Genomic DNA, 21,435 nt, shown 5'->3' with positions numbered 1-21,435 from the left:
CCACTGTGAATAGCGGGCACAAATCAAGGAGCTCAGTTTCCATGGCTACCCCAAATTTCCACGCGATTTCTTTTTTTTTTCTCTCCCCTCCACAGCAGAGTTGAGATTGAGCACATGTACCAGGCACATGTTAGCCAAGCCATCCTGCAGCGACTTCAGCAGGGGCGAGAGCATCGTTGCGCCAAATCGCAGTGGCACTCTACAGGCGGGTGGGATGGAGCATGTCCGCTCTGGGCAGATCTACAGTGTCTCTGACTCTGAGGGAGGCACACTCGACACCTGAGCCTCTGGCAGACTGAGTCAGTTCCTGATGAATCATATTTACTTTCTGCTTCGAGTGCCACGGTTGCACTATTCAAAAGTGTGGAAATGTTCATTTAGACGAGGCTGTTACAGTTCAGTCCGGTGAAATGAGCTCCATTATGCTCCTTTTCCAAAATGGCTGAAGTCACTTTCCTTTTTCTCCCCAGTTTGAAATGGCCAATTACCCTCACGCTGTAACATTTGTTGCCAATTTAGGAGAGTGTAGACAACCATGCGCTCTCCTCAGGTGATGTTAGCCGCCTAACTTTTTAGCACACCGCAGTTCACAGGTCAGGCTCACAAAGACACGAGTCGGAGGAAGGCTCCTAACCCGCAGCTCAGCACACTAACTTGTGGTCCCCAGCTCGACCAGCAGGAGGCGCTGCCGTGCGACGAGACATTGTCACCACGACCCCCCCCATCCCTACGGGCCTAAAGTCACCAAAACACAACAGTCAAACCCTTTCATCATAGACTGAATAAAAAGCCTGTTCCTGTGGCTGTGACTGCCAGGAAAAAAAACCTCAGCCTCCATCAACACATGTCCAGTGAGCTCAAAGAATCAATTAATGAAGGGTGTCATGGTACGAGAACATGAACTGATTTCCCAATGCACACGACCACAGCCTATTGGATGCGTGTGCCAATTAAAATGCCTGAAGTTGAGGCAGCTCGTGCATCAGTTTGGGTAAATAACACAAAACAAGACAGAAACTGAAAATATAAGCCTGCGGCTAGAGAACAGCCTGCAGTCTAACTCCTGTCCCTCTCGCATGAGAACGATACGATCCACACTGAAGGAAAAAAACAAAACAAAACAAAACAAACAAAAAAAAACTTGGCTTACTAACCAAAATCTGAAATTGGAGAGGAAAAGACGTTTGATTTGCGGCAGAGTTTTACGAGAAATGCACCGGCAGAGTTTTTTTCTTTTTTACGACAGGCTTTAATGTATCCAGTTAGGTAATGCACAGCGTCGGAGGGAAGCAGCCGGAGGGTTTCGACTCCACGCTGAGCTGAGCGGGGGGAGCGGGCACGCAAGCTTTTATCGGCTCCGGGCTGGCACGGGAGAACGCCACAACTCGTCTCCGTTCTCGGGTCGATAGCGCCCTGACGCCTCGTGCGAAGGGAGATGCTACCGTATCTGTGGAGGCTAACGAGCTCCATCTTCCGTAGACTGCGGAGGAGATGCTTTACACCCCAACGACTGAGCAAGCGTTCCAACCACTCAGGCGGGAATGACAGGGCGAACTAACAGCTGCTGGTTTGCCAAAAAAAAAAAACTGTTTGTTTGTGTTTCAAATTTTTTTACTCTCCACCGGCTCTTCCTCCCTGTGACCTCAAAAACAAAGTCTGCTGAGTTGCGATAGGTTCAGTCATATCCCACGGCACCAAATAGCAATGGTACAGTGTGAGAAACGGGCATCCACATCGTATTTGTCGGTTACTGTGGATGGTCTAGTTGGCTTCAGGACAGTTAAAAGAGCACAACTGAAGCTGCACGCACTGTGGTAAAAAAGTAAAGTAAAGACAAGGCGAGGGCCCGGCCGAGCAACGCTTTGAATTCCCCGCTCCTCTGGGACACCGAACAAAGACAGCGCTGTCCCCCCCCTCTCAAACACTAATCTCCTGAGTGAGATCAGAGCTGACCCCCCCGCCCCCGCGTTCTTCATCTCAGCCCCACCCCAGGAAAAAGAAGGGGGGGGGGGAACAGACACAGGCAGAACCGCACGCTTTCACGCGAGGAGGAGGCGAAAGGACCGCACCTGGAGAGCTGTGGAGCTGCGGGAAGAATCCGGCCATTTTGGCTCCACCGGGGGCCGAGTTAGCGCCGCGAAGGGGTCCCGTGCTATCCGAGCGGACTCGCCGGACAGAGCCGCTTGTTTTTGCGGGAAGGCAGGGCACACTGGCTGGGGCCCGACTCACTTCCATACATTGTTGCTCTGACGAGCAGGAAGAAGATAAACACGACAAGCCCCCCACTCCCCCGCCCACGTCAGGCACAGCAACCCCGCTGAGACAGCGCTAGGCAGTGTGGGAGGGATTGTGGGACAGGGCCTCCACGGCCAGTGTTACAGCGTCGCGGCGCAACAAGTGCAATTCTACGGGATTTCAGCAGAGAGCTGAAGTGCTTTTAGTCAGATGAAAAAACTGAAGGGATTTGTCACTGAAAGGTTATAGCATCTAAAAAAATACAAAAAAAATGGATCTTTCATAATTTCTGAGTATCGGCTAATTTGGCCAAGGAATGATGCAGAGGGGCAGACTGGTATTTTAGATCTTTCTGCAAATGACTTGAAACTATAAAATAAGCGTTAATTAGAAAAAGTTTTACACTTCAATTCTCCAAATAGGCTGGATCACTTACACTGTTGAAAGTACACTGCGAACTCTTCAAACGGTGAGTCATCCTCAGCTTAACTGAACCAAATTTCACCACATAAATTATATAAAAAACAATTCATTGAGATGTCAAATGGTAAGAAATGGAATATTAAACACAGAGAGAGAGAGAGACAGAGAGAGAGTGCACTCATCTCTGAGGCCTGAAAGACTTGACAAAAACAATAACAACCCCTTAACATCCCCCCCCCCCCGCCCCCCGTTCCCTGCCTACAGAACAGCTGGCAAAGACCGCTGTGATGTAACAGGCTTAGGTGTGGGTGAGAGAATTGTGTGTGGGTTCCACTGTACCGCGGTCAACATCTCTGAGAGCTGGTGAGTCAGCCAATCAGAGGAAGGCGGTATTGCACAGGGTCCAGGGCGCACGGGCTCACAACAACTCTGACCGTCGGTCTGACAGACCACAGCGGAGGGGGGGAGGGGAACCCCGTTCGCTACACAGCGTCAGCAATACACAGCATCAGTGTTCCACCAGCGAGAGCCAATGGAGAGGGGAACCTCACTGATCCTGAGTCAGCTCAGTATTGCCACAAAACTAGCTGTAGTGCAAGACTGCAGGTCAAGGGTCAGAAAGAGCTTCTCCTAATTCCCGCCCCCCCCCCCCCACCATTTTTTCGATATAGAATTTACGGGGCAAGCATGACAGCCACAGATTCCGACTGGACCTTTAAAAGGGTTAACTAGGCCCAGCACCATAGAGACCAAAGGCCCAGTTAGGCCACTGCTCTCCCACATTCATCAGCGCTCCAGATATCCAGTAGTAGAGGACGGACAGGATTCATGAGCTAATATCAAAATACCCGCCAGCCAGCGGCTGGCAGTCCCCCTGATTATGGGCTCCTGGGGTCCTGTTGGAGATGGAGACAGAGGAACCATAATAGCCAAGGGTCAGTTTCTATGAGTTTGGATACAAACAACACGGGACGTAGGCTAGGTCAATGTGACCTCAATTTTCACCAAAAGCTAACAGGCAGTCCCTCATGACTGCGACTTGAAGGAAATCTTTATGCAGGCACATTGTGGTTCTGTCCTTCCAGTCATTGCTACTGCTTTTATACTACACACAGCATTGCCCATACAATGTACCTTGCAGGGATTGAAATTCAAAACAGACAAACCAAAACAGTAAAACCAGTTAATGAGCCACTTAGGTTCTGAACCGAAGAAGACAGTCCGTGCCTAATCAAATTTCTACGTTCCATTTTCCAACTTTGTTCTTCCCTTTGATGAAGGAAAATCAAAAAGGCGCTGCCCTGGGCACGAACGCATCACTCTGTCGTCGCAAAAAACTGCTCGAGAAAACTTTTTATGGGCCATCGTTCCCTCACCACTTAACGTGTGCACCGTCACGTGACCAGAGCAGAACATAATTAGAACTGCAGTGTCTTATGTAATCGCTGCCACTAATTAAGCCGCTATGATTGGAGGGATCAATGAGGGGGTGGCTCTTCTCCGTTGGCTGTTAGCAAGGCGAAAACGGCCCAACTGCTTTCATCGACACTCACGCTGCGTCTGATTGACAGCAAGGCCCCGCCCCTCCATCTCTGGCCTTCATTTGCAAGATTAAGGGAGGTCAGCGATTTTCTCAGAGCCCTGTTCCCATTCATCAACAGGAGAATAGGTCTCCACGTGCGACAGACACCCTGAACACTCACGACCACTCCGTTTGGTTTGATTAAGGAAGCTGGCGGACGATGGGATTTAGCTACAAAAGAGTCTTAATGTGCACGTTTGGATGTTGAAAGCCTCTCTCTTACACAGTAGAAACAGACATCAGCTTGCTAATAATAGCACTCCCTGTACCCCAGTCCCTGACGTTCACTTCCCAAACGATGGCACTCACGCAAGGCTTGTTTATAACAGCATGTTTATGACAGCACTGGTGTACACAATGACACTTTGTTTTAAGTAGCGTATCCACACAGGCGCTTATTTATCCTTGCTGCATGCACCGCTCTGGGCAAGAGCACGCGCTAAGTAAACAGAAACGTAAACGGGGGCTGGTCTTGCAACCTAAAGGTCACAGGTTCGATTCCCAGACAGGACACTGCCGTTGTACCCTCGAGCATGGTACTCGACCTGCATTGCTTCAGTATATATCCAGCCAGTATAAACGGATGCAATGCAAACGCTACGTAAAAAGTTGTGGAAGTCGCTCTGGATAAGAGCACCTGCTAAATGCCTGTAGTGTGAAGGTACACATGCAGCCGGTCCCCGACAGCATCCTGCCCGCGTCCCGCGTGGGAAGACGCGTTCCCCTCCATGCTAGCGCCGCGCGAGCTCAGACGCGCGGAGGTAACGCTCTCTCAGCTTACATAAGGAGCAGGAGGGAAGGCTCGGGCTCTGAAAGCTCCAGCGTGCCATTTTTTTTTGGGGGGGGGGGGGGGGGGGGGGAACCAGCCACAAGATAAGAGCGTGACTACAGAGGACTATGCCAAAAAAAAAACAATTTTTTTAACTGCCTTTCAGACAATTTTTCGCTCGGAGCGTAAACAGACAGGAACGCTCTGCTCTGCAGGGGGCTTCTGGGATGCCTCCTTCACACTCTTGTGATACGCATCCTGAATGGTTATTATTTTGGTCCCTCAATAGACATTCCACACTCAATGTCCCGTCTAACTGGGAAAAAATACAAATTTATAAAATAATAATAATAATTAGCGGAACCTGGGTAATGGTAAAAACAAACAGCTAGGGCTTCGTTGTCTGCCGGCTGTTTGGTCCCTGCGCCTCTGTAAATCAGTTTCACAGCAGCCGCCACCCTCGCTGGGTGCAGCCCGACAAGATGATCCCACCGGCCCCCTTCCGTTTGTTGCCCCACTGAAGTCAGAGGAGCTGGCTGTCAGACCTGGAAGCGTGTCACGTGAGCGCAAAAGTACACACAACACACACACACACACACACAGACACACAGACACACACACACGCGCGCGCACCACTCGCTGAGACAGACCGGCAGAGCCAAGGCTGCTCTGCTTGATAGGACTGCGGGCCTCTGGGAAAGGGAACGAGGGCTAATGTTCCCCACCATCAGACACGCAGGAGCAGCCGCAGAACCGAATCTGAGAGTATTCACTGGGGGGGGCACAACTCCGCTTTGTTCAGCCTCAGCCTGAAATAGAAGCGCAGCAGTCGGAAAGCAGAGGAGCGTCTCCGCCACTGGTGCCAGAGATGCGAGAGAGAGAGAGAGAAAAAAAAAAAAAAATCGGCCTCATTTCCTCTGAACGCTGAGGACAAGGCGGACAGAGACATTTTAGAAAAATGTACTTTTAAGGACAGCTGCCCTTCTTTCGGATTTTTAAATATTTTTTTTATTTTTTACCAGACAGGTAGAAAGCAGAGAGGGTAACAGATAGAGAAGGGGCCACAGCTGAAAGGGTGCCATGTTGGGGACCGAGCCCCTCGTGCACAGGGGAATCGTATACAGGGCCTAGAGTGAACTGCACCACCACATCGCCAAGAAATTATTATTATTATTATTATTATTTTTTTTTTTTACAAAGTAACAACCAGGACAAAGATGGCTGCAAGCAAGTGCAGGAGCAGCGACGTTACTGCGGGATGTGCATTTCCTGCTCAGATTGAAAGCGCGCTTTGATCTGTAATAAACATGCTCATCTCCAAAAGGTACAAACTTGTGGGAACACTTAATTAACAGCAAGAACCGAGGAGGGTGCGGAGAGATTCTGTCTGAGCCATGACAACCGGAGGAAGCATAATGAACGCAGAAATAAATGAAATATGGAGGGTGACCCAGATAATATCCGCACATTATAGGAAAACTGCAAAAGATCAATTATAATTGGCTGATAAACCACATTTAAAATCAATGACAGTAAGTTCTGCAGTAGCAAAACTATCTTTGCCGGTGTGAAAATGCACAAGAGAAGCAGTTTGCCACTGGACTGACAGAGACACAAGGACCGCCACCAGACGTCAAGAAAAATAGCTATTTCCAGCATCGTCAAAACAATGAGTCATTGAGTGAACTGTCTCACGCACAGGTCTGAATAAAGTATGAGCTGTGCGTGTCTGTGAGTGTGTGCTGAACTCTGACACTGTAAGAATAATCTAAAAAAAACTGGTAAAAACAGACTAATAATTTGGCACCCGCCTATGACCTGCCACTTAGTCATGAAAAGGAGAGCTGGTAGTTATCTGTGGCACAGCGGCCGCCGGACCCAGAGATGCGCGGCACACTCACAGAGACGTCTGCAGAGGCGCGCGCGCAGAGGCGATGCATCGCTTCTCACTCACGGCCGAGGGACGGGGGAACATGCTTTTAGGGAAGCGCAATGAGAGCTCAGGCTCAGAGCGGGCCGCCATCGCAAACAACGCAGGAGGAGAGGCGCTGCCGCGTGCACGCTGTCTCCCAGCTCGGGGGGGGGGGGGTTAAGGAGGGGGGGGGGGGCCAAGCCCACCTGTCTCTGAAGCCCGGCGCTCTTCGCTCGGCATGCAGCGGTAAGAAGAGGGGGGGGGGTGCGCGGGTGAGTACCTTTCAGACGCAGATAGAAGAGGAGGGTGAGAAGCATCCCTCGGGCGGGCGGGCGGACGGCCGTGCCCCCGGTCCGGCGCTCGCAGCCCCCCCCCCACCCCCGAAACGCGGCGCTCGTCCTCCGGCGCTAGTCCGACGCCGCCGCCGCCGCCTCTCTCGCCTCCCGTGCGCAGCTGCCTCTCAGCGGCCGTCTAACGAGCAGCAGACATTTCTCAGGCTCCGGCTGTGCTCCGAGCATGCTCAGTTCGCTCCGTCCCCCAGCCCTTCTTGTTGAAGGGGGAAAAAAAAAATCACCCACTCTCCCCCCACTTCCAAAACTTAAAGAGAAAAGGAAAAAAAATCCAACAGGACCGGCTCGGTTCTTTTGTTTAACGGACTGATTTAACTGCAGCTCGCGCGCACCGCTGGGTTTTTTTAGAAATGTGTTTCCACGCGGCAGCCTGATTCCACAGCCCTGACTCTCTCAGGATGAGTGTGGCGCAGTAACACACAACTCCCACTAGATGGCACAGCTGGGCTTCGTTATTACAACAACCCTAGGAGCCAACGTTAACATATGTCTTTCTAAATTGAGGGTAAAGGAGCTATTTTTAGAGTAGTGAGCATACTGAGATTCATCCTACAAAAAGGGGTAGGTGGGGGGTGGGGGGGGTGCTACAGTTTTTTTTTTATATCTCTTCTAATTTCCTACCTTTGAAACCAACAGTGACTCCAGTGTTCTTTTCCCACAATGCTATTCAGGTCACCGCAGTGCCTCCCTGAAGTAAGATGCATTGCCAGTCTGTGATGTGCAGGAGCTAAACTCCAGCAACTGGGAATAAGAGGGCATCATTAATGAGAGAGTTCTAAACATGCCTGGCTTTCACAGAAGTAAAAAAAAAAAAACTCATGTCCGGACATATCAATGTCCTCCCTAAAGAAAGCCTGCTGCAGAGATTTCTGTTCAACACCGACAAGCCCCCCCCCCCCCCCCCCCTTCTCGCTCAACATCTGCATCACTTAAAGGTTTCATTTTACCAGAACACGTACGTACACGGCACTCGTGTGGGTTTTACAAACAGGCTTGTGATTTGCAAACACGGTGGCACGCCATAACGCTGGCCTGCTCACGTCTCGTCCTCCATTTTCTGTTAACTAAGGGAGCGGTTTAGAAAAGCAGCTAAGCGAGGAGACGGTTGAGGCGCACCTCCGCGCAGCGGTGCTTTTCCACAGGGGGGGCGGTGACGGTGTCTCTTTAGCGGTGCGCAGGCGGAAACCTGCTAAGAGAGCACTTTAAATAGACGGGAAATTGAATCGGAGGCCGCGGGCGACGCCCACACAGGAAGGTGAAGACGCCGAAAGGTGGTGAAAGCGTTCCGGGAGACGCGCTGGAAGAGGAAGCGCTTCGAACCTCACCGGCGTCAGGTTAGCGTGTCTGGGAGACGGTGGGCGGGTGGGGGGGTTGGGGGGGGGGGGAATCGTGTGTGTGGGCGAGTGACGCCTGTCAGCCTCGGCCAGTGTTGGGGGAGAGCCTCAGAGGGAGGATAGGAAGCGGAGCCAAACGCATTCTTGCAAGGATTAAAGAATAACAACATACTTTAAATAAAAAAGAGCTGCTCTTGCAAAGATACAGTATGAGACGTCGCTCACTGGGGCTGTGCAGCACGTACAGATGCGCACACACATACGCGCACAAGAATACACACATACGTATGGAAATACACAAATACAGAAAAACAGAAAAATACACACACACGCACGCACGCACACACGCACATATATACACAGATACAGACACACATAAAACACACAAACTTCAAAGCAAACTATAACTAAATGCAGCATTAGAAAGTGCCACAGTGCGACAGCACACACCCCACCAGTCCCTCTCCTGCACTTTGCTGTATTCAGAGTGGTAATGTTGCAACGCCAGAGAGGTTGTGCAAGAAGTTTCAAAACAGGTAGTCGGGGTAGAAACTTTCCTCCTCAACACAAAGGGTTTTATCACAGGAGTGCCCAGCCATATTTCAACTTATCAGCACTGCTGACCAAAGACCAAAGAGACACACACACACACACACACACACGTACACACACACACACACACACACACAGAAAATTAATCAGTTCATCAAATTTTCAGTTATTCATCATCAAGCACTCCTACTTATCGATCAAAGTGCTAAGGGTAATGAAATGGGCTGGTAACGTGGCTAAGGGTTGCCAGTTCAGTTCCCTGATAGTGCACAGCCATTCCACCCTTGACTAAATCGCTTAACCCATGCTTCAGTAAGGTTAAATATCTGGTGTATGAGTAAGACACAGTGTGTGAAATGTACAGCTCCACTGAATAAGGGCTTCTACTGAGCAAATAATGTGCTGCAATATCCATTACATGCAGTATGAGAATTACGGAAAACATTTGCACCATCCACTTAACGGGTTCATTAAAAACTCAATTACCCAGAATGAATGTTTTCGGTCTTTTCAAATGCAATTATTTGAAAGGAGAAAAGTAAAAATAAAACGATGCATGAAAATATCCGCCTTTTATGCGCGCAGTATAATAATGCAGAATGCAGGAATGTAAAGATTTTGATTTGTTTCCATGCCTGAAATTTTAAATAAGCTTATTAAAAAAGAGCTATTCGGATCAAACAGCCATTTTGAGCGATGCCAATCTGGCACAGCCTGCAGAATGGAAAATTAAGCTTTTATTGAGTCTTTACATGGCTGCCCTCCCTCCCTTTTTTTTCCTTTGAATAATTTGTTTGTGGTTACATTTAAAACTTGTACTTCAACGCTTCTCTTTGCCGCTTAAAAACAAAAATGCCAACGCTTTTAACTTGGTAAAAAAAAAACTGGCAGAGCGAGTCTGACAAAATGGTTGAATGCTCTGCTGGTCTTGCATGTTTTTTAAAGCAAAAATTACACACTAATTAAAATTAAAAACCATGTCACAAGAAAGTCCAATGCATGAAAATGTGAAATTTTTTTTTATAAATAACGGTCTCACTTAGCTAATTAATTCAGTGCTCTTTAAGCAAATCCAACCACAGCTGTTCATTCAGTTTCTAAGATAAGGCTGGTATTACTCTGATAAGCTTCACATTGGAAAATAAGTGTTGTGAATTTCCCTCCCAGGCCCCAACATCTGATATCAAAAAACTTCAAAAACAGCAGAATATGTTTGACAGTTTTTTTTTCTCAACTAAGTATAATAGGAATTAATTCCCGTGTCATTTTGGTCACCTTTGAAATACGCTCAATTAGCCCACGATTAAGGGAAGAAAGAGTCACAATAGGCAACACGCGAAGCTGTGAGCCCTTACGAACAGCCATGTGCTCTGGTGTGAATACAGACATCATTTTAGCATGTCTTTAGCAAATTTAGCAAAAAAAAAAAAAACATCATAATAAAGTACATTCAAAGAGGGCAGAGGACTACTTTCTGTTCCTTTTAATATGTACAGCAGGCTGGGACCACTAGCGTAGACTGTCACCAAATACCTATATGCCGCCCAGACCAGACTGGGCTAACTGCTTCATACTGAGCTTGGTCTGCTTCAGACACAGGACACAGGACACATCACTCTAAAGACTCCTGTTTTCTGTCTTCTTCCCATTAGGAATCAGCAACTTGTGCCGGCACTGAGCCACGAACATCCGCAAAAACTGCACTCACCCATCATTTATTTATTTATTCATTTATTTATTTAATATCAGTATTTAACATACTGTGGGCTGTACTGCATTACACAAGAACTGGCACCTATCAATGAAGAAAAAAAAAAAAACTGTCTGCGGTCTTAATTCGCTAATAATCACCATGATACGTGTATTAAGGTGGCTTATTACGTACACATATTACTGTTGATTCATCGGTCGCCCTCATTCTCGGCTGCTAATGGTTCCCTGAGCAATTCAGCTTATCGGCTCATATTTTATTCCCCGAGCAGAAATAAAATGGCCGTTTAAGGATTCCACTCAGACGCCGAATGCGAGAAAAGACAGATAATACTGTACATAATTCAGCTTTATCAACTCAAGACCTGCACCCGGCACACTCCTCATTTAAACACATTTGCATGGACTCCGCCGCAGGAATACTAAAGCAGGCTCTGTGTTTGTGTTAGGAAAGGGTGTGTGTGCGTGCGTGTGGGTGTGTGCGTGTGTGTGTTTGTCTGTGTTTGTGCGTGTGTGTGAGTGTGAGAGACAGAGGGCTTACAGTTGGCTCAATTAGCGTCATACAATGGAAACGTCGAAAGTAAATCTGTGCCCTTAATTATATTTGGCTCTGATTATTTAGTCAGTTAAAGCTAATTTGACATGGCACCACCGACAGTTAAACCATCCATGTTGTGATTATACAACTTAGCTATATATAAATTTGTGTAATATCAGCATTATTATACGAGCAGGGAGGCAATGTAATGACACAGGTTCGATTCCTGGGTAGGACACTGCTGTTGTACCCTTGAGCAAGGTACTTAACCAGCATTGCTTCAGTGTATATCCGGCTGTACAAATGGATGCAATGCTATGCTAAAAAGTAAAATGTAAAAAGTCACTCTGGATAAGAGCATAAAGTAATGTAATTATTGGAACACACACAGTCAGAACTGGAGTGTGCTAGCTTCTCAGGCATGACGGCAGGTGAGCACAGCCTGGCAGTACAGCACTGCTCTCCCCCTGGGGAAATCAAAACCATGGCCCCAATACAGGAGCCCAAAAGCAGGGCTGATGTACTTCCTGTTCCTCGGTGTGAGAGGCCCTGTTACGCCCTGTACCCTGGAGCCCCACTTCCTGCCAGCTCAACGGGTGCCGGGCAGACCACCGCGCGATCCCGAAGCCCGTAACCACGGCGATTCCACTGGGCGGCTGGGAGTCACTTGCCGTTGCCATGGTATCCGTGATATAACAACAGGCACCATCTTGTGTGTGAGTAAGGAAGGCCGTGAGGTTTGCTTGCACCCTGCGCAGCAACGGGAGCGCGAGATGAGATCAGATCAGACCACAGAGTGTCCACAGGAGTACACAAGCTGCCCTGACAGTACAGAGGCCAATAAAAATACACACTAACACATCTATAAACAAATAAAACACAGTGAGAAACGTTAATGCTGTTTAAATGGCTTGTATGACAGCATCAGGACAGAATCAATCGCTGAGAAATACATATAAAATTCATATTGAAAATGGAAATTGGATCAAAGTATTTCAGTGTAGTTTTGTGGTCAGTGTAGATGAAACCAAATGCACAGGGTTAAATCTGGTACCAAACCCATTTAAAGTCAATATTTTTTCTCATCGTCTCAGCAACTGAAACCTGTCACTCTTCCACTCAAGTCACCAGTGGACTCACAGTGGTTTCTCTAACCAATTTAATCCTTGCCGGCCCACTCCAGTTCTGGGGGGGCAGCCTTATCTGGAAAGTGACCATGTTGTATGACACAATGCACCAATCAATTCCTTCACCATTGATCTGCTGTTCCACCCTTTAAAAAGTGTGATGACATCCAGTTCTGAGGCGACAAAATGTGAAAAAAAAAAAAAAGACAACCTTCTATAGACTCCCATACATTCCACACCGCGGAATAAAGACTCGCCGGCTGGCTTTGTTTTTAATAACATTTCCTTTTTTTCTCGCCGCCGTTTGAAGGTGCCAATCACTCCTTCCCGGTCACGGCTCAGCCGTCCGCGCCCACGCACCGGGAGCCGTGCGACTGAAGCGTGCGCACCCCTCCCAAACGGATCATCTGTGATTTTCGCACCCAGAGGAAACACACAGGCGTGGAGGAGCGTACGCTGCGCAAGCTCTTGATCACGGAGGAGGACCGCTGACCCCACAGAGCAGCCTGTGATCCAATGCTGCAGCAAGCGCTGACGGGTGAAGGCTCGCTATATCTCCGCTTTAATCAAACCCCATCGATCAATAACTACGGCCATCAATTAATTAGGGCTCACAGCAAGAACGTCTCGTTTATGAATCCGAAGGAAAACATCACAGCGACAGGATACGTTTTTTTTAGAACCGACAAGCACGAGAAAACATAAAGACAAGCTCTCCAGCGTGAGTTGTGACAGTTCCGCAAAGATTATTTATACGAGCACAATTAGAGAGGAATGTACCGTTCTGCTTAATTCAATGCACTTAACGAGGCATTCAACCTAACAGCCACTGTGCTTTGTCCTTCACGTTTAGTCATGCGCTGAAGCAAAAAAAAGTACATTTTTCGCAGAGTCTATTTATGGGTCAATGGCAGATAAGGATTTCAAAGAGGCATAAATTAAAAGAGTGGGGGGAAAAAAACTATATTTAAAACAAGCTTTAAGTTCACTTTACATTGATTTTACATTCATATTTGTTTGGTTCAGTATGAAAACATAATAATGCCCACACACAGCCACACACACACACACACACACACACTAGGTATTGATTCTTTATTAATACCTGGGGGAAACCACGTAGCATGGGTAGTGTAATTTTGTGTGCCAGGTGTCTTTTTGATGTTCAACTATAATTTCCTGTTGGGAAATGAAAACAACTCAGAAGAAACGTTCCCGTAGGGTGAGATTTATGGAATTCTGCGTAAACAAAAAAACATTGTAATTTAGAATTTAACCACATGACTACCAATGATATGCACTGAGTGTGGTTTAGCGACATTGGCCTGGTTTTTAGTCAGATAAACAGACACACACACACACAGAAACACACGCACACACACAAAAATGCACAGAACATAAACACACGCACACACGCACACGCACACACAGAAGCGTCTGTAGGTGGTACTTACAGCAGTGTGTGTACGCAACTCAGATGCCATTTACACTTGGAAGGTAAACTTAGAAAACATTCCTATTTGGGGAAAATAATCAATTTGCACTCCTGAAATATAAAACCTCAGGCTGCACATACTTTTTTTTTTAAACAAGAAGCCGAGATAGGCCTTTGGGATCGGGTTCTCGCAGCAGTGAACGAGGCTGGCACGACTTCAAAATAAAGCAAAACACTGAAAGAGAAGAGCAATATGGCGACCCAGGAAATTTAAAATGAAGTTTCACTCCCGGCCTCTCGCAAACGATCTTGTAACTGATAAGGGTGATAAAGGCCAGGCCTCACAGGCGGATGAGCCCTGGGTGCTCAGTAATATGATAGGGGTAATCACAGCACTGAGCCACACACGACAGAGAGAACAGGTTAAGCACACGGGTATCTGTGATGGAGGCACTGGAGCAGAAAAACACAACGGCCATTTAGCCACTGAACATACAGCACGCTCAGTGGCATGACTGTCGCTTTGCGTAAAAACAACTAATAATGCACACGGAAACAAACGGTTACCCAGCACGCAACAGCACATCTCAAGACATTTAAACAGCTACATTCGCAACAGGGCCAGGGAAACAATATTCCAAAATACTCCCCGAGGGCGACGGACAGAAATATGAAGTAGAGCGCCGAGAAATCAGCCAGCGATTTGGCTTCCGCTCAAACATGGAAGACGACCACGGCCATTACACGAATATCCTTCCGGCACTTTCTTATCGACAGTTTGTCCCTTTTGTTATTCAAGGCTACGCGAAGACCTCACGAACACCTCGGAGGTGAAAGCGGCAGCGCTTAATAATTAGCCTCCTTTTTTTCTTTCCAGAGAACCTTTTTTTTTTTTTTCCCCCGACCGTGAATCCATTGACTGTCCCGTATTGTCCTCGAACCCGGGGCCTGAAAGCAGCAGTGAAAGGGAGAAGCAGACAATGCCGTCTGAACAGTGAACGCCCGCGCTGGCAGACAGCGCTGTCTCGGCCTGTTCCGAGCGCAAACGGCGAACGTTCAGCCGTCTACACGGGCAACTGCAAGCGCCATTGATGTGCTCTGAATAGATTCACATTCAGGTCCTTCAGCCAGCGGTTCGGTCGCTTATACTAAAACTTTACATTGAGTTTCAAGGCAATAAAGTCATGTGATATACAGTGCAGGGGGCAGACTGCGGAGTCATAATTAACTCGGTTAAAGGGGTGGCGAATATGCCATTTGCACCCGATATGCCAATGTAATTTATGTCCAATATAATCTTTATGAATGTGGTGTATATCATACGTTCAGGTCAGGCACATTGAATGCAGGTAACATCGGCATACACTTAACTACACTTTTTTTCCTACTCTACATTAAACTGATATGCTGTTCCTGCCCATTCATGTAACCATTTTTTGCTTACTTGCACCCATATTAGAAAATTATTGCCTTATTAGTGCCTGGCTTTTGAGGGGGTTTATGCTGAGGTATGCTTTGAAGCGTTTTGTGAACAAAACATTTTGTAAACTGCATTACATAAATATGTTTTGATTTCATTACATTTGATTAGTTTACAGCAACGCACAACAGAGAGTACTCATTTAACTGCTAGAATTTAATATTCCAGGTTTGATTCTGGAATCACGCTGTAATACCAATTATATTGTATCAGCTGTTTGTTTCTACATCTGTGAGCCAGTAAAACGCAAGTGTGAAAAACCGCGTCGGTCTTTTATTTTTAACTGATGGCGAGCGCACACCCGTCATTACAGTCTCTGATGCCTGAGTCGGCCGACTTCCTTTGGCGTAAAACGCATAAGCATAACTGACAGAAACGCTGCAGTACCACTTCAGGGCTCGGTCGCAAAAGCTTCTTTGGCTGTAGTCAGAGTAAAAGATTTGACAGCATCCTTCCCTTCAAAGCCATCGCATTTACGAAAGCTAATAAAGCTCCTGTTGGGTCTCCTCTGAAGACTCGACCCGAGACACAATCTTCCCAGTCTTCTGCGAATAATAACAGTCGCCGCACAGCATTCTGGGTAGTGTGATGACTCTATGCTTTCCAGGAAAGGAGAAGACAGAAAAAAAATACAGTGGGGCTAAGGAACCGGAGAAAACGAGGGGATAACAGGGGAGGGAAAAAATGTATACACTTGGCAAATAATACTGACAGCTAAGTATGGATGGAGGAGATGGTGGAGGAGAGAAAATGACCTTCTCAGAGAGAGAGAGAGAGAGAGAGAGAGAGAGAAGGAGGCTTGAGGTGTGTAATTGTACCCATGTAAATGTGATCATCGGGGTGACACTGCCATAGCCTCATTATCCCAGAAAACACCGTGAGAAAGGAGAACGGGAGACCATGCAGCGCTCCGACTGCCAGGCGGCGGGAGAAACGGTCGCCACACCGGTGAAATGTCAAACTTACTTTCTCATCTGGCTGAGGCATTGCGTTGAGTTTCGAGTCATGATTTAAAGCTCTTTAAGGTCACCGGGCAGAGCCCCGTTTCCTCAGCTAAGAGCACTGACGTGTCAGGGAAGGGAGAATATACTGCAGCTCGCATGCAAGGTAATGTTGCAGCCTGCCTGTTTACCAAGCGGCAATGTGGAAAAGGTCAAAATCTTTCATTTCCCCGGGACAATAAACAACCACTCCCCGTATTTGTGTTTCTGACAGGCTTTGAACAACAATGCCCTGAACCTTGAATTATGATGTCGCCTGCTCCTCAGATGAGGCTTCCCTGCACAGGCCAACTCTTGGCCATGGGGAGGATGACAGATTTTTCCAAGCCATCCCCCAGGCACTGTGTGAACGACACCAACTCAGCTGCATTTCACCGCTGCCAATCACATTCGACGTAACCCACTGAGGGAATTAGCGGACTTTGAAAGTAACGAAGGTGGAGAACGCGTCACGCACACGACACAAACTGTCTTAAAAGCCCTCCCTAGTGCGTGAGGTCTGTGGAAGCTTTACAGGGGACAGCCCTGTAGCCCTTCCCAGAATTCACAAATTAAAGGCTTCCATACACTCAAGCACCCCCGGGGGGGTGGGGGGGGTGTAGTCTTTCGAATGCTTAAAAGGCTTATCGACCGCTGTCAGGTTGCATGGTCACAGCGAAAGGCACTGAAGTGTAAAGCCCCCGAGTGGACCGTAGGGGGAGACAAATCCCCAGTCAGAAACAAAGCGAGCACACTCCCCCTTTCTCACGCGAAAGCAGACCAGGCGTCTACCACCGCAGGCAGAAAGGGTCAATGCCGAGGGGCTTAAACTGCGCAGGAGCAACAAACTTCCGGCTGCTTCTGAGCGCGAGGCAGCGAGGCGTTTCCTTTCCTTTCAACAAAGGCAATCCGGCCATTTGTATGCTTCAAAATCAGGACATCTTCCCGAAACATCCTTCTGAACGTCAGGGAGTCGGAGGTTTTCCTACAATGAATCAGAACAATTAACACAAAATATGCAGTAGGTCTTAAATTAAGGAACCACACTGTTCTTCCATTGACAGGAGCTAGATTCAACTAGTGTAACACAACAGCCACAAAACTGGCTGGCGCCTTGGTTATTAGTACACTTTCTGATAAAGGTATAGCGCTGTTAATTTTGGCTTGATTCAGGTTTTTCCCGAAACTGTTGCGTTTGTGTTTGTCAGTATGTTCACAGTAGCACTATACAATAACACTTTACTCTGACTAAACTCCATAATTGTTTTGCATCTTAAATATAGTTTATTTAGCCTTCAGTTATATCAGCTAGTCTGCAGGTTCCTCTGGACAAGAGCAAATTTACTGCATTCCAGTGCCAAACGTCAATGGAGAGATATAACACCGCATGAGTGAGATGAATCCCGGGTTCTGATTGGTGCAGCATTGGGGCCAGCGGTTGTGTCCCACCAGTATGGCTCAAACCTGGACAGGACCCAGCAGGCATCCCTACAGCACTGCACCACACCCAGGGCAGTCCCATGCATGGCCATCGATGTCCAGGTGACTTCATTTTTCAAATTTCATGGCAAATATAAATAAATGTATCAGTAAATGGTAATGGTAAATACAAGGCACGTGTACGTGACACATTCCTGTGAGCTCCCTTGGTGCTTTACCCTTCAGCAGAGGTGAAAGAGAAGGCTAATAAATATACTTTCTGGAGCGTGCTTTCTGCTGATTCATGCGTATCATTTCTTTTTTTTTTTTTTTTCCCATAATGGATTTGGCACCGGACGCACTAAATAGAATTTAATTAATACCTCATAAATACGTGACTGTCAGAAGCACTGCATTAAGTCACTGCAATAGTGGTGTTGGTGGGCCATCAGGGGGCAATCTTCCCTCTGGTACAAATAAAAAAAACCCCAATGCCCCAGTGCAGTGACGGGGACACTGTGCTGTAGGAGATGCCGTCTTTCGGATGAGACGTTAAACCGAGGTCCTGACTCTCTGTGGTCATTAAAGATCCCATGACACTTATCGCTAAGAGTAGGGGGTTCCCCGGTGTCCTGGCCAAATCCCAGATCTGGCACTCGCAAACTTGCCACTAAAAATCATCCCCAGATTTAATTGGCTAAATAAATGTTCTCTCCCTCTCCACCTTCGCCAATGTGTGGTGAGCGTTCTGGCGCAAAATGGCTGCCGTGCATCACCCAGGTGGGTGCTACACATTGGTGGTGGGTGAGGTGAGTTCCCCTTCACTGTAAAGCACTTTGAGCATTTGGAAAAGTGCTATATAAATGTAATTATTATTATTATTATTATTATTATTATTATTATTATTATTATTAATAATAATAATAATAATAATAATAATAATAATAATGCTTAATACACGTTAAGGGCTTTGCCCCACAGACTCTGAACGCACTGAGGAGGGATGATTTCCTGAGGAGGCCTTTCCGCCATTATGGGTTTCATCTCTGAAAACCTGATGATGATGAGCTGATCACAGAAACCATAGCTTTATAACAAACCCAGTACAGTCCCCCAGTTGGCCGTTTCTCAGCACAGCGTAGGGGCAAGACAGCCAAAGAACCAGACCGAGGCTCACCCTCAAAAGCGTGACTGCCTCATAAAAAAAACAACGCACAAATTCCTTGCCATTTTCCTCATCCCTCCACATTTCTCGACAGTATTTACACCATTTACTGAGAAGCAACACGCATTTGAAGCCCCAAAAAAACCCTTAACAGATGGTTTCAGGAACGAGACCTGACTGTACCGTGTGACCTCCTTCCACGCCCCCCTCTGTCCCTCTAGGGAGGGGAAACTCTATTAATCTGTAAGGTTTTCTTCAAGTGCTTGACACAAAAAAGCCATAAAGCTACAGACTTGTGAAGCATCTGCACTTAGACTATTTGCAGCCTTTCTAAACTGAAGTACTGCATCTGCAGCCAACAAATGCCGCCTCTACTTTGAACCCCTTAAAAGGGAAACACTGTGTTGCCAAAATACAGGCTCACTGCAATCACATTCATCAATAGCTCCTCGCAGTGAATCTAGCACAGCGGTAATTACCAACAAAGTGAGTGTAAGCATTACTACTGCATATGGTAAAACAAACGATTTTATTGCCTCAGGATTATGTACGCTGAGATGGTAATGTTGAAGGGAACTTAAGACCTGACGTGGCAGCGGATGCTTTTCTGTGTGTGTGTGTGTGTGTGTGTGTGTGTGTGCGTGCCTGCATGCGTGTGTGTGTGTGTGTGTTCGAGTGCATGCGTGTGTGCGTGTGTGTGTGTGTGTCTCCAGCTTACATGTAATTGTGCAAGACAAGTCAGGGTTGGTCTGGATTTGAATAATTTCACTCTTGGATCGTTTCCAAGGACAAGCTGCAATCACTAATACATCAGTCATACACTCCCATGCAGCTCAAAGAGGAGCTTCATTAATAACCTCATTTCAGCAGGACAATAATTTACGCCTCTCACCCATCCTGCCCTCTTTTTTCATTTTGAAATATTTCAGTGTGCCCAGCAACATAATCACCGTAGATACGGTTTTCTTTGTTTCTTGTTCATAAGAAAAAAATAAAAGATATCAGCACAATACTGAAATATGACCAAACATTCTACGGGTGTGAAAATGGAGTCACAAGTTGCTAATTGCCACACAAGCAGCATTAATAAGGCCCTAGTGGAATGGCCAACAGACTTATCCATTCTGAGGTGTAAATGGATATGATTTTATGTAAGTGGTAGCATTATCACCGCAAATGTCACCAAGCAAGCATCAAAGCAGAGAGGCTGGGGGAGGGATGGGGGGATACGAGGGTCTTAACTCCATTCAATAACTCCCTAGACAATCTTCTGTGTCACCACCAAAACAAACTTGCCAAGACTCAGGACAACCAATCCTACACAAGATAGTTTCCTAAACGGGTCTGGAAGTTCGTGAGGCATGTGTCTGTTGACATGCCAGCTTCCTGATAAATAAAGGCTTAACAGAACTTAAAATGAGGTGGAAGAGCCTGGGACCCACAATGCAATGCAACTTAGCAGCTCTGTAGGAAGAAGAGATTCACAAGGACCACAGGCGAGTAAGTCAGGTCCAATCCACGTAGCTCATAGGGATGTGATCCATGCTGATTGGATGCGACGAGGCTGATCAACACCAGTCCTTCGCCCATAAACGAACATTTAAAATCCTAATACCAAGCAGAGAGAGAAGCAGCAGGCCCCACTTCCAGTCTTTCCAGCCATATGATGCAATGTCGTAAAAGTCGGTGTCACAGAGCTACCGCAAAAGAACCGAAGCGGTCTCGAGGGCCAGGAGAACGGCAGCCATCTCCGGGCGTCAGCAGAATTAGCAGCTCCGCTCGTTCGGCTTCCGCTCGACAAGCTGAGACCACAGTCAGCCCCCCCCTCTCTTCTTCAGGTGAGCAGAAACGACCAGAGGTGCGGCTCGATTCTGAGGGGAACGAGAGCTGATCGGACGGCCGAAAACCGGCCCAGATCACTGCGATAAAGGACCGAATTCCTCCATTACGGATGCTACAAAGGCCAATTCATTCATGGCCCTGTGAGGCTGGCCTGTGCATTCACGAGAATGGAATCGAAGCATGTCTTCTGGTTAGCGCACCACAGCGGTGCTCCTGTTCAGAGTTTGACCTTCGTCCTGCATTGAGAAATTGTGACTGAAAGAGGACCATAATTCTAAGTGGGTTATACAAGCATCATCAATGCTGAATGAACACTAGGACAAAGAATTTAAGAACTTGCATTACTGTCATAATTTTGGATAATAAACCATTGCCACATAACTTACTTTTAGTCTGCTTTCCAAACTAATGTTTTGAGGTTTTTTTTTTTGTTTAGTCAAGTCGAAGTACATACTAACGTGCCTTTACAACCAAATAAGCAGAGTTGATGACAGCTTTTCAAATGCAAAATACTCACTCTTCCTGAAGCATGTTCAATTCCTTCATTTATAAGACATGAAGACAAGACGCTTGACCTTTGAT

The 21,435-nt window shown here is 47.1% G+C and overlaps 1 protein-coding gene across 5 annotated transcripts in view; it reads right to left on the bottom strand.

Annotated features, from left to right (window-relative positions):
• The window catches only part of prkcz (protein kinase C, zeta), a 140,707-nt gene that overhangs the window by 54,550 nt on the left and 64,722 nt on the right, over window positions 1-21,435 (bottom strand). The window contains exon 1 of one of the 5 annotated variants that reach the window (XM_064297747.1): window positions 7,202-7,268. The exons of the other annotated variants lie outside the window; for them this stretch is intronic. Within the exon in view, the coding sequence (XP_064153817.1) occupies window positions 7,202-7,238 (37 nt within the window). The 5' untranslated portion in view covers window positions 7,239-7,268. Of the gene's footprint in view, window positions 1-7,201; window positions 7,269-21,435 lie in introns of those variants that run through there. 5 annotated transcript variants of the gene reach the window in all.

Source organism: Anguilla rostrata, chromosome 11, assembly GCF_018555375.3.
Source record: "Anguilla rostrata isolate EN2019 chromosome 11, ASM1855537v3, whole genome shotgun sequence".
In the NCBI taxonomy this organism is placed as follows: domain Eukaryota; kingdom Metazoa; phylum Chordata; class Actinopteri; order Anguilliformes; family Anguillidae; genus Anguilla; species Anguilla rostrata.
Note: the sequence above shows the minus strand (reverse complement) of the source record. Positions and strands in the feature narration are given on the sequence as shown.